We start from the raw sequence: 10,799 nt of genomic DNA on the forward strand, positions 1-10,799 counted from the left end.
TTTATGAACTCAGAAGTAATTACAGACCAGGTCCTTTGAGCTATACGCATTGGATTAAGTTGGTTTGGAGCGACGCCCTTCCTTGAAAATCAGCCCCTTTACTCAGGTGCAGTTAAGCCTCCAGACCTCTAGATGTCGCTGTGGCTCCACGATGGGGGTAGGTGTGAGTCTCTGTGGTTATAAAGTTAGGGGCGGAGAAGCCGAGGGTGGCTGGGAAATGATGGCTGATGAAGAGGAAGAAGTCAGGGAGATCGTGCAGAAATTGCAGGTGGGGCCAAAGGTTAAAATCTGTTTCTGCGTTTGTTCTTGGGAAGAAGTAGAGAGCCCAGTTTATGCAGTACCAGTGAATTCCTTGGCATATTCCGGACGCTGCTTGTGTCCGTGTGGTTACTGTAACTACTCGAAGGTGCAGCCGCAGCCTGCTAAGGGGAGACCCGCGGACTAGGGGAGGGACGCAACCCGTTAGTGTTGGGAACTCCTGCTGCTGACCTGACTGCTCTCAGTTTCAGTCCTGCAGGGAGGAGGATTTGCTGCTTCTAACTTTATTCCTGTGCATTCTTAGAGACTTTTATTCTGGATTCACCCATAACAAATAGCATACACTTGTGTATGGCAGATCTGCAGGAGCTAGTATCTGTCACATGTTTTGATCCCCACAAAGACCATTTCTTCATTACTTTTCTGTTTTTAAATTGACAACAATCACAGTAATGCCTTGAACCGCATGTATTCTGGTTACTCCCCTTAGAATTTGACAGTTTTGATTCTTTTCGCCTACTGTACAATTCCAGTTTGGGGTCTGATGCAGAGGGCTCCAGACTCCACCCAGTCCGTAGTTGACCGTGGTGACTGGAACAGTCTTGTACTTGGTAGGTAGGAGCTAACTTATTACTTGGCTCTTTACCTTTCTTTTAATAACCGAAGATTTCTCTTAAATTTCAGAAACTCAGTTCTTTGAGTTCTAAGACAGATTTAAACATTAGACTTATGACGGGCTTCTAACTTTCTTAAAGGCTTCTACTGCAAAAGTTTAAACTTTGGTGAGATTTGGCTTTTTTTTTTTTTGAGATTTGTTTCTTGAGCAGATTAAAATAATAACATTTTTTTAAAGTGTGAGCTTTATCCCACATCCAGTTGACTTGGATTAATTTAATTTTATTCCTTAGTGTGACTGACTGAAATCAGAGATTCTCAATCTTGGCTCCATATTATAAACATTGTGTGTGTGTATGTATATTTGTATATGTGTAGAAAAAAACCTGAAAAGGTAAACAAAACAATAGTTATCACTGAGGTTATTGGTGTGATTACGAGAAATTTTTACTTTGTATTTTTTACATGTACCTATTTGGATTTTAACAACTTATATATATAGATTTTGGTGAGAAGAAAGTTATTAAAAATGTTTACTCCAGCAAAACAAACCAACAACAAATCCATACAATTTTGTACATGTTTGCTGTAACAGGTAAAAACAGTAAGACCTCTATAATTCTTATAATTCAAAAGGAAATGGGTTGTAATTTTTGCTGAGAACTGTATTTTCCCGCTTTCATTTGTGATAGATGCCCTGAGCCGCTAGGTGCAGGATACTTGGGGTATCTTGAGGGTGGTGGGGAAGGTGCAGGAATGGAATAGGGGAATGGAGTAGAGAGAGGAAAAGGATAGTGGTGTTGCTGTTCATGAGGATGGTGATAAGCTTTATTACGTTGTTATAGACATTTTAGGGTAGAAGGAATGTAAAAAGGGTATTTCTCAAAGTGTGTTTTATAGATCATTTTTATTAAAGTCATATAGGGTGCTTGTTCAAATACTGAATTTTGAGTTCTGCTAGAACTACTAAAATCAGAATCTCTGTAGGCTGGGTCCTAGAAGTAATACACACAATAAAACTTGAAAAGCATGGTTGCAAGAGGTGCTTGTCTAATTTCATTCCAGGTAGGATTTTAAATTAAGTATAGTACATAAGTATTTGTTAGAGAAAGGGAGATTCATTAGTTAATGAGAGCTTATCATGTCCGAGGCCCTGTTGTAGTGCTCAGGTGTAGCTCTAAACAAAACAGATTAAGATCCTCTCATCATGGAGTTTACATTCCAGTGGTGGAGACAGAAAAGGAACAATTAATGCACAGGCCACATAATTCCAAATAAGTGCAATGAAGGAAAATAGAAGTGTGATTTAACAGTGGGGCAGAGGAGGAAGGGTTACTTTTGTTGGAGTAGTCAGGGAAAGCCTCTATGAGAAGTTCACATTTGAACTGAGATCTAAATAATGATAAGGAATGAGCCCTGCAAAAGTCTGGGGAAAGAGTATCCAGGCAGAGGGAACAGCATGTGTAAAGTGGGGTTGTGCTTAGCAGATTTGAGGAACTGAGTGAAAGCCACTGTGGCTTGAGTTTTATAGGAGGGAGAGTGGCAGGAAGTGAAGTTTGTGGTGGGCTGCATAGTGGGAGGTCAGATCATACAGTCTTCTAGGCCATAATAAGGAGCTGGATTTTATTCTGACCGCAGTGGGAAACTATCTGAGGATTTGTGATATGATGTACATTTTGTAAGGTCACTCCAACTATGGTGAGGAGAATGGGAAAGAGAAGTAAGATGAATTTAGAAGCAATTGAAATGGTCCAAGCAAGTAATGATGCTGATTTAGTTGAAGATAGTCCTAGAGAGATGAAGACAGGCGGATGGATTTGGGATGTGCTGTGGAGGTAGTTGATAAGACTTGGTAGGATTGGATTATACCTGTCTGCTGCTGTTTTGTTTTAGGAAAGAATAGATAATGGAAAAGCTTTGACTGGTGTCACAGGAAGACTCAGAGGTAGAGATATTTAAGAGGAAAGAGAACATTTACTTGTAAAGAGTGCAAGAGAGCCAGAAGGTGACTTAACAAAACAAAGGAAACAAACAAAAAAACCTACAAGAAACAAAACTGCAAAAAACACCAAGTTTATCAAGGTTAAGTCAGTTTGTTGTGGAAAACGACTCTCACATGTTTATGTTCACAAAGGTCATGTATTTTCAGATCCTGGCATAGGGAAAATGAGGCATAAGGGATTTTTTTTGTTAGGAAGTCCAGTTTTAAGGGTAAATTCCAAAGTTTTATACTTTGGGGACCAGTACCAGTTAGGATGATCTTATTAACTTTGTTTTATCTCAAGTTGCAAAGTGTTTCCTCCCTCTTGACTATAGTATGTGAAATGCTTAGTCATATTGGAAGCTCTGTTGGGACTGGGAGATAAAGAACTAACATCATGCTATATAGGCTGGCTTGGAATAATGAGAGTGGGCTGGGACACTGGCTACTTTCCCTCATGACCTCTGGGATTTTGATAGACCTGTCTATGTGCCTCTTGTCATTCCTAGGTGGGACAGAGAATCAGCATTTCTAGGCCAGAAGCTGGTATGGCTAGCCAGTCTCAAATTTACTTGTCTGGTATCCTCTCCACTTAATAGCACCATCCTTATACTTCCTAGGAACTGGTGGATCAGCTCTATTCATTTCGAGAGTGCTATTTCGAGACACATAGTGTTGAGGATGCTGGGAGGAAGCAACAGGATGTGCGGGAGGAGATGGAGAAGACCCTGCAGCAGATGGAGGAAGTAATGGGTATGAGTCCCAAAAGAGCATGCAACCTCCGGCCCCTCACTGAAATGTAATGGAGTTTTGCTCACTTTCTGTTAGACTCTTCGGTGTCCTATTTGTGGCTGCTACAAGATGGTACAACAGAATATCTCTTCCAAGGGCGCCTGTGCAGGATGGCAACCTTTCGGTTCCCTAAACTCCATTCCCAAATGCCATGAAATAAAAGAGCGTACTTGTTGCTTGATTACTATTGCTTAACTGACCTTTCTGTCTCTAATTTCTTTTACTTCCAGATCAACTTAAATGATGACCATGGTCATTATCTTTCTAAATCACTACTTCATGCATTTAATCGCATCCTTTTGTCTGCTTCTTTGCTTAAGTATCTTCAAAGATTCCTACTATTGACTGGTTGAAGTTCAAACCCCTTCCCCTGGTATTCAAGTCTATATTGTCTGACTCTTTTTTCCCCCCTACCCTTATCTCTGACTATTTACAGAGGAATTTGTTTCATTCATGTTGAACCATCCATTCTCCCACGAACATGCCACATGTATTTCTGCCTTTGTTTACATCATTTTTCTCCCTGGAATGTCTTGTCTTTCTCCTCACTTTTTAAAGCCCACTCATTGGGTGTATGCCATATGCTTCTTTTCACTGTTGTTTTAATTTTCTATGCATATGCTTTGTCCTCTCCACTAGATTGTAGGCCCTTCAAAGGTGGGGATGATGCTTTCTCTGTTACCCTGCTTTCTAACACAGAACTCTGTATATGGTAGGTTTTCAATAAATGGTTTGATCACAAAGATTTTCCTCAACTGTTTGATTCCTAGAGCTGGCATGGGATTATTCCTTGAGAGAAAGTACCCTGGTCTTACCTGTAAGACTGCCTGAGTTTCCACTTTCCTTTATCTTTGCCCTTCCTCCTAGGTTCTGTCCAGGGCAAGGCACAGGTTCTGATGCTAACTGGGAAGGCACTGAATGTGACTCCTGACTATAGCCCTAAGGCTGAGGAGCTTCTATCAAAGGCTGTGAAGCTGGAGCCCAAGCTGGTGGAAGCCTGGAACCAGTTGGGTGAGGTGTACTGGAAGAAAGGGGATGTTGCCGCTGCCCACACCTGCTTCTCAGGAGCCCTCACCCATGTGAGCCGCCCACTGTGCCCTCAGAAAACACAGATGGGAAGGGTGGGATTTCTTTGGTTCTGTGAGTTTCCCTAGGACATGAATACCAGAGTGGAACTGTAATTGGAACTAGGAGAACAGAATCAGAAGGGAGGAAGGGTCAGGGAGCAGACCTGGATGAGGAGAACAGGGGCAGGGACCTGAGAAAGGAAGAGGAAGATGGGATCAGGGTCAGGGTAGATGAGAAGTGAAGTTAGCAGCCAAGCTGCTCCTTGTAGATGGGGGTCCAAGATACAGATGGCAATAAAAATTAAGATGAAAAATTAGGTTTAGAAGAAGATTGAGAAAGAATAGACCTGGAAAGAGGAAATAGAGTCAGGAAGGTTGAGTGTATGCCTTCTTCATTTGCAGTGCAAGAACAAAGTCTCCCTTCAAAACCTGTCAATGGTGCTTCGCCAGCTGCGGACTGACTCTGGAGATGAACATTCTCGCCACGTCATGGACAGCGTCCAACAGGCTAAGTTGGCTGTGCAGATGGACATCCTTGATGGCCGCTCCTGGTGTGAGTGCTCTCAAAAGATCTCAGCAGGTTTCTAGAGCAGTGGTGCTCAGCCGTAGTTGCACACCAGGATTACCTGGAGCCCATCTATTGACTCTTATGTGTGAAGCCAGGGCATCTTTGCTTTGAAGAAGCCCGAAAGGTGTTTTGAAGAACCACTATTCTAGGAACTCTTGGATCTTTTCATCTAGGAGAGGAGGCTTATGTTTTCACATAAGCAAGCCAGGGCCTTTGTGCAGTCTTGGAATTTCTCTTCTGGGTCCATGTTTGCCTCTTATCCCAGTGGAATTTGGGGTATACTAAGTATAGTATAGTGTCATCGCTGTTTGTTTTAGACATGAGGCCTTTTTATAGACTTTTGAGGGTGACCAAAATAGTTACACTTTGAACTTGGGCTCTGAGATGATCCATCACTGTGTTTCTTAGTTTTTTCCCCCAGCCCTTTGGTGGGACAGGATGGCTAGAGTGGGCTGGAGTTGTGCATTTCCCTTCTCCCATATGGAAGACTGGAACCAGCTGGAGTTGGTTATTTCCCTTCCTTAGGTCAGTTATGTTCTGATGATACCCCAGCAGGTCAGGCTCCGATTAACTAGTTTCTTCTGACGGCAAGCCTTGTTAAGAGTGGAGTGCTCTAGCATATTTCAAAATGTGTCCTTTGTGCCCTCTGCTGGAAGTATGAGGGTATTTTTCTCTGATATTTGCTGTGGGAAACTGGTCGAGTCCTGGAGGTAAAGCTCACAATATTGCAAGGGCTTCCTTATGACTGGGACCGCTGGAGTTTTTAACTCCCAGGCTTGTCTGCACTGAGCCTCCAGAGTTTGTCAATTACAGTTCAGGTTTTCCTACCCCAGCACTGCGCCTGTGGCAGCTTGTGAGTTTCTGCTCTGGGAATCCATAACTCCCCGTATTTGCCTGTCTATCTACCCAGTTTTGGGGGCAGCGGTTTGCCCTGTGTTGTCCTCTTTCTTACGCATCTGAGAAGAGTTGTGGATTTTTTAGTCTGTTCAGCTTTTTACTTATTTGAATAGAGCGGCAACTTCAGGCTCCTTTCATGCAGAAACAGAAACCCTGTGTTACTCTTTCAGATATTCTGGGGAATGCATATCTGTCTCTCTACTTCAACACTGGCCAGAACCCTAAGATCTCCCAGCAAGCCCTCAGTGCCTATGCCCAAGCAGTAAGTATTTATGGCCACTCAGGCCAGATATAGAGAGGCAGCAACAGAAGCAAGAGTGCTGTTCAATCTTCCTTGTGGCTCTTTAGCAAGCAGCATGGGCAGTGTTTGATGGCATCCAGTGTGTGTGGTTTTGCAAAGCTGGGTCTGCAGAGGTGATGTCTTTCTTTTTATAACTTGAGTATTCGCAACCACTTGCAGTGTGTGCCTCAGTGCTAGGTAGCTCCCTGAGCTGTCTAGATTTCTTACAGGCATGTGTAACCAAATCACAGAGCCCATCCCAACATGGTCATCTCTTTTAGTGAGAAAAAGTCTTTGTTAAAATAATGCTTATTTGTGTACATTTTTAAAGAAAAATAAAACCTCTGATACTTAGGTATAAATTAAGTGTTATCCCCAGATCAACCACAGATAGTATGGCTCTGGATTTCCCACAGGCTTAAATAGAAAACAGCATGTAGCCCACTCTGCATTATTTCCTAGGGATTAATTCACTGGAGCTCATGCTTTGCTTAGGTTTTCAGGCTATTTTTATTTGATAGTCACTTGCATGGGGGATTTCCTTAATGCTTTGAGTGCCTAACTGCTCACTGTTACAAGTTCATATTGGCCTTCTGAGCACTTTCTATTTAGGCCTCATTTTCACCTTCTTTTCCTTTCTTTTGACATAGAGAATTGCTTTTTAACCTACCATTACTTATTTTGCTCTGAGGGGCAGAATAAAGAACACAGCTGCCTTATATTTACATTTGCAGTTTAGAGGTTGTTCTTGTTTTTTTTTTTTTTTTTCTGTCTTCCCACAGAAACATTATTCACAGCCTGAAGTGCAAAACATAGCCATTTTTAATAAGCACAGTCAATTTAACCACAGAATGTCTACGAGAATTATAGCTTTAAAAATACAACCAATTTTTATATTTCAAAAATAACTCAAATTACTTTCTTACAAAGTACACTTCTGATACTGTTTGTTTGGCATTACCCTGGTTGCACTCTGGGGCAGCCATACCTGGGAGCTGTGGGCGCACACGTGCCCTCACCGCGGTAATGATGACTGCAGCTCACTTGGTGCGACTCACACTCACCACAGAGGAACACACAGTAATAAAGTGGCTTTTCAAAAAGTGACAACTACAACTTCCTCACATACTCTACGTGTCACTCTGTAGCCTTAATGGCAACATTTAACTCAGCCCGACCTGTGTAGCCAGCAGGACTGTTCTTTTTTCAATCAGGAAACTTTTCAGGCAAAGTTGTTTTATTTTACTCTAATTCCTTAATCTGGTAAGTGTTTACATTTTAAGGCATAATGTAATGTCCTTCTTTAAAATTTTTTATTTGGCTTCTACTAAATAATTGCTTTTAACTCTTAATTCCTTCATTCAGACCTGCATTTTTAAACATATTTGAACTAACCATTTAAACAATTCTAATTCATGTTTGTGCTTTTGCAATGTGCCAGGTAATGAACAGAATTAAAAAAAAAATAAAATGGCCATAGCTGTGAATATAGCCAGGGGCTTTTTCACAGTACATCTGTCTGCAGTGTCATATGGTTTCTGACCATCTGTTTAAATTAGAGAATCAGAATTTGACCTTCACTATGTGTTTTAAAGGGGCTTGTATCTAGAAACATGATTCTGTTTGTATCTGGAGCCGGGCTTATTGGTAGAGGAAATGCATTAAATTGACACCATTTCTTTCCTAGAATTTTCCTCATTTATACCAGCATCTCATTATTATAAAATTTTTGAAAATCAGATACCAATCACATATTTCTTCTATCTTATTGCATGGATAAATTATAGTCATATTTTAAAGTCTCATGCACATACAAAACCCTTACATCCTCGAGGTTTCAGGGACTGAGTGATATGTGCCACACAAGCAGTTACTGTATAACAGTGTGGGTATAGGAACATTTTGACAAGCAGGGAGAGGAGGTTTAGGACATGTTATGCATGGCCATTCTTAAGACTGAGACAGGAGCCACTAATGATCTTTTTATCCCACTGTAGGAGAAGGTTGACAGGACAGCTTCCAGCAATCCTGATCTTCATCTGAACAGGGCCACGGTAAAGAAAAAAATGTCATTTATGTGAGGGAGTGGTCATCTGAAGGTCAAATAAATAAGACATCTAGGTCTTAGTCTGTGAGGATAAGTGAGTATTCTTAGGGACAAGTTTGGGTACAAACTGCAAGAGGAAAGCCAAACTATTTCTAGGAAAAGCTAGCTTAGTTTGATTAAAGTACCTGGAGGGAAAGGAAACGGGCCTGAGGAGGTGGGAAGGTGAATTGAGGATGGGGCACAGTTTAGAAGACTTCTCTGACATGTTCATTATAAACATACAGATAGACTCACCCAATATATGCAACTTAGCTGCTTTAGAGTTTGGAAGTTAGCTTCTTTGAAATGATTCCATCTTTGGGGTTGTGATCACCTTGGCCAGGAAGAAGGGTGAAAGGTGTTAATTAGCTCTTCAGGCTGTTCATTTGTAGAAGAGGAAAACAACTGGGAAGGAAAATAATTTATTTCTCTAGATTTCTAGCCCACTGTGCTGTTACTGCCCCCAGCATAGGTTGTGTTAAATACACTTATAATCAGGAGGTTTCTGGTTACTTCTTGTGCAGTTACATAAATATGAAGAGAATTACGGGGAGGCCCTGGAGGGCTTCTCTCGGGCTGCAGCACTGGACCCTGCCTGGTCAGAGCCCTGGCAACGAGAGCAACAACTCCTGGAATTCCTGAATAGATTAACCAGCCTCCTAGAGAGCAAGGTAAAGATGTCCAAAGGCTGAATCCTGCTTTTTTATTCTGCTGCAGGTCAGTAAAATAAGAATCAAATAAGCCTCAGTAGTAGTGACCCTACGGAAGTGGGTAGGTGGGAGGGAAGGACTAGGCTCCCAAGGAGAGTGAGTATCTCCCAGCTTCTTACCTATTTCCTTTTCCTTTGCAGGGAAAGGTGAAGACCAAAAAGTTACAGAGCATGCTGGGAAGCTTGCGCCCAGCCCATCTAGGCCCTTGTGGTGATGGGCGCTATCAGTCAGCCTCTGGGCAGAAGGTGACCCTGGAGCACAAGCCACTGAGTGCTCTGCAGCCTGGTGTAAACAGTGGGGCTGTGGTCCTGGGGAAGGTGGTGTTCAGCCTTACCACGGAGGAGAAAGTCCCCTTGTGAGTTTCTCTTGCCTTTCCTCTTTTTCATCCTTTTGAACCAAGTGTTCTCATTTCCTGGCCTTTCTCTGGAAGTTGAGGACATTGTTAGTGGTCAGAGATTAGTGAGTTCTTCTTCCTTCTGTGACTGTCTCAAGAGCAGGTACTGTCTAAGTGATGCCTAGCAATCTCTCTGTAGGTTCTGTCACCACCCATTTTTTCCCTGAGCTTGATGTTCTGTGGACTCCTACATCAGTAGCTGAAATTTGACAGCTGCATTTTTTATAAGGCAGATGGAAACCTTAAAATTCTCCTATTTCTTTGTGTTTTCATAATCATAGAAGTTGAAGGAAGAAGAATTCTTAGTCCTGTTTGCACTTAGGTATGCCTAAGCGGTTCTGGAAGATGAGCTTTGAGTTTGAATTTAAGGCCTATGGGGAGATTCTCTCAGATGTTACTCAGCAAATATTTATTGAACACCAGCTATATGTGTTGTAGAGAGTTAAAAAAAAATGCACCCAAGTGAAGGGTGCTTATAGTCTAGCAGAGGAAATGAGTTAAGAATATTCATTTAGAAATTTTTTGGCTCATGACTAATTAGGGTTTAGTCAGTGCCATCACTCCTTGGTCTTTCACTCACTTTCTAATTCCTGGTTGACTGGTTTCCTTTTTCTGTTTTCTACTGACGTTTTTTTTTTCTGGGATCACCAGTGTCTGATCCAGTGGCTTCTACCACATGGCTCCGTAACACTCTGACTGATCTCTCACTAGTCCCTTTCATATACCTCTGCTCTGCTCAAACTAAAATACTCACAGCTTCCATTGTATGCCTGATTTTTCTCCATTTTCAGGGTGTGTGCATTTGATGAAGAGCAAGAAGATAGTTGAACAAAGGTTAGTTACTAGAGCAGACCCTAGAGCTAAGAGGAATGAGAAAGAAATATAGACACAGGTGGGTTTTAGGGGCCCTTGAGAACAAATATGTTGCCATTGCTTGGTTTCTCTTTTTCTGCCCAATTTCTAAACGTTAAGTTCCAGGAGGACTCTGTTTTTATTCCTTGCCTCTTTTCTCTCTATACGAGGATGGCAGATTGGTGCTGACTTTGATTACTTGACAGTGGCTGCCCGACTGTGTAGGAGGCTTTGAGTAGTTTTACCAGGAGAATGCTTGATTGCAGTTTACTGTGAATTCAGGTGTCCCAAGTGATGGC

At 41.9% G+C, this 10,799-nt stretch overlaps 1 protein-coding gene across 2 annotated transcripts in view; it reads left to right on the forward strand.

The window, feature by feature from the left end:
* Positions 1–186: 186 nt before the first annotated feature.
* TTC5 (tetratricopeptide repeat domain 5) overlaps positions 187–10,799 on the forward strand; it is a 19,260-nt gene continuing 8,647 nt past the window's right edge. For both annotated transcript variants that reach the window (XR_006722792.2, XM_010949697.3), the window contains exons 1-8: positions 187–268; positions 3,475–3,607; positions 4,514–4,725; positions 5,116–5,266; positions 6,349–6,440; positions 8,456–8,512; positions 9,069–9,215; positions 9,395–9,609. Coding sequence is in view for 1 of the 2 variants with exons in the window: in XM_010949697.3 (XP_010947999.1) it covers positions 218–268; positions 3,475–3,607; positions 4,514–4,725; positions 5,116–5,266; positions 6,349–6,440; positions 8,456–8,512; positions 9,069–9,215; positions 9,395–9,609 (1,058 nt within the window). In the remaining variant the exon portion in view is untranslated. The remainder of the gene's footprint in view (positions 269–3,474; positions 3,608–4,513; positions 4,726–5,115; positions 5,267–6,348; positions 6,441–8,455; positions 8,513–9,068; positions 9,216–9,394; positions 9,610–10,799) is intronic.

The sequence above is a fragment of the Camelus bactrianus genome, chromosome 6 (genome assembly GCF_048773025.1).
Source record: "Camelus bactrianus isolate YW-2024 breed Bactrian camel chromosome 6, ASM4877302v1, whole genome shotgun sequence".
NCBI lineage: Eukaryota > Metazoa > Chordata > Mammalia > Artiodactyla > Camelidae > Camelus > Camelus bactrianus.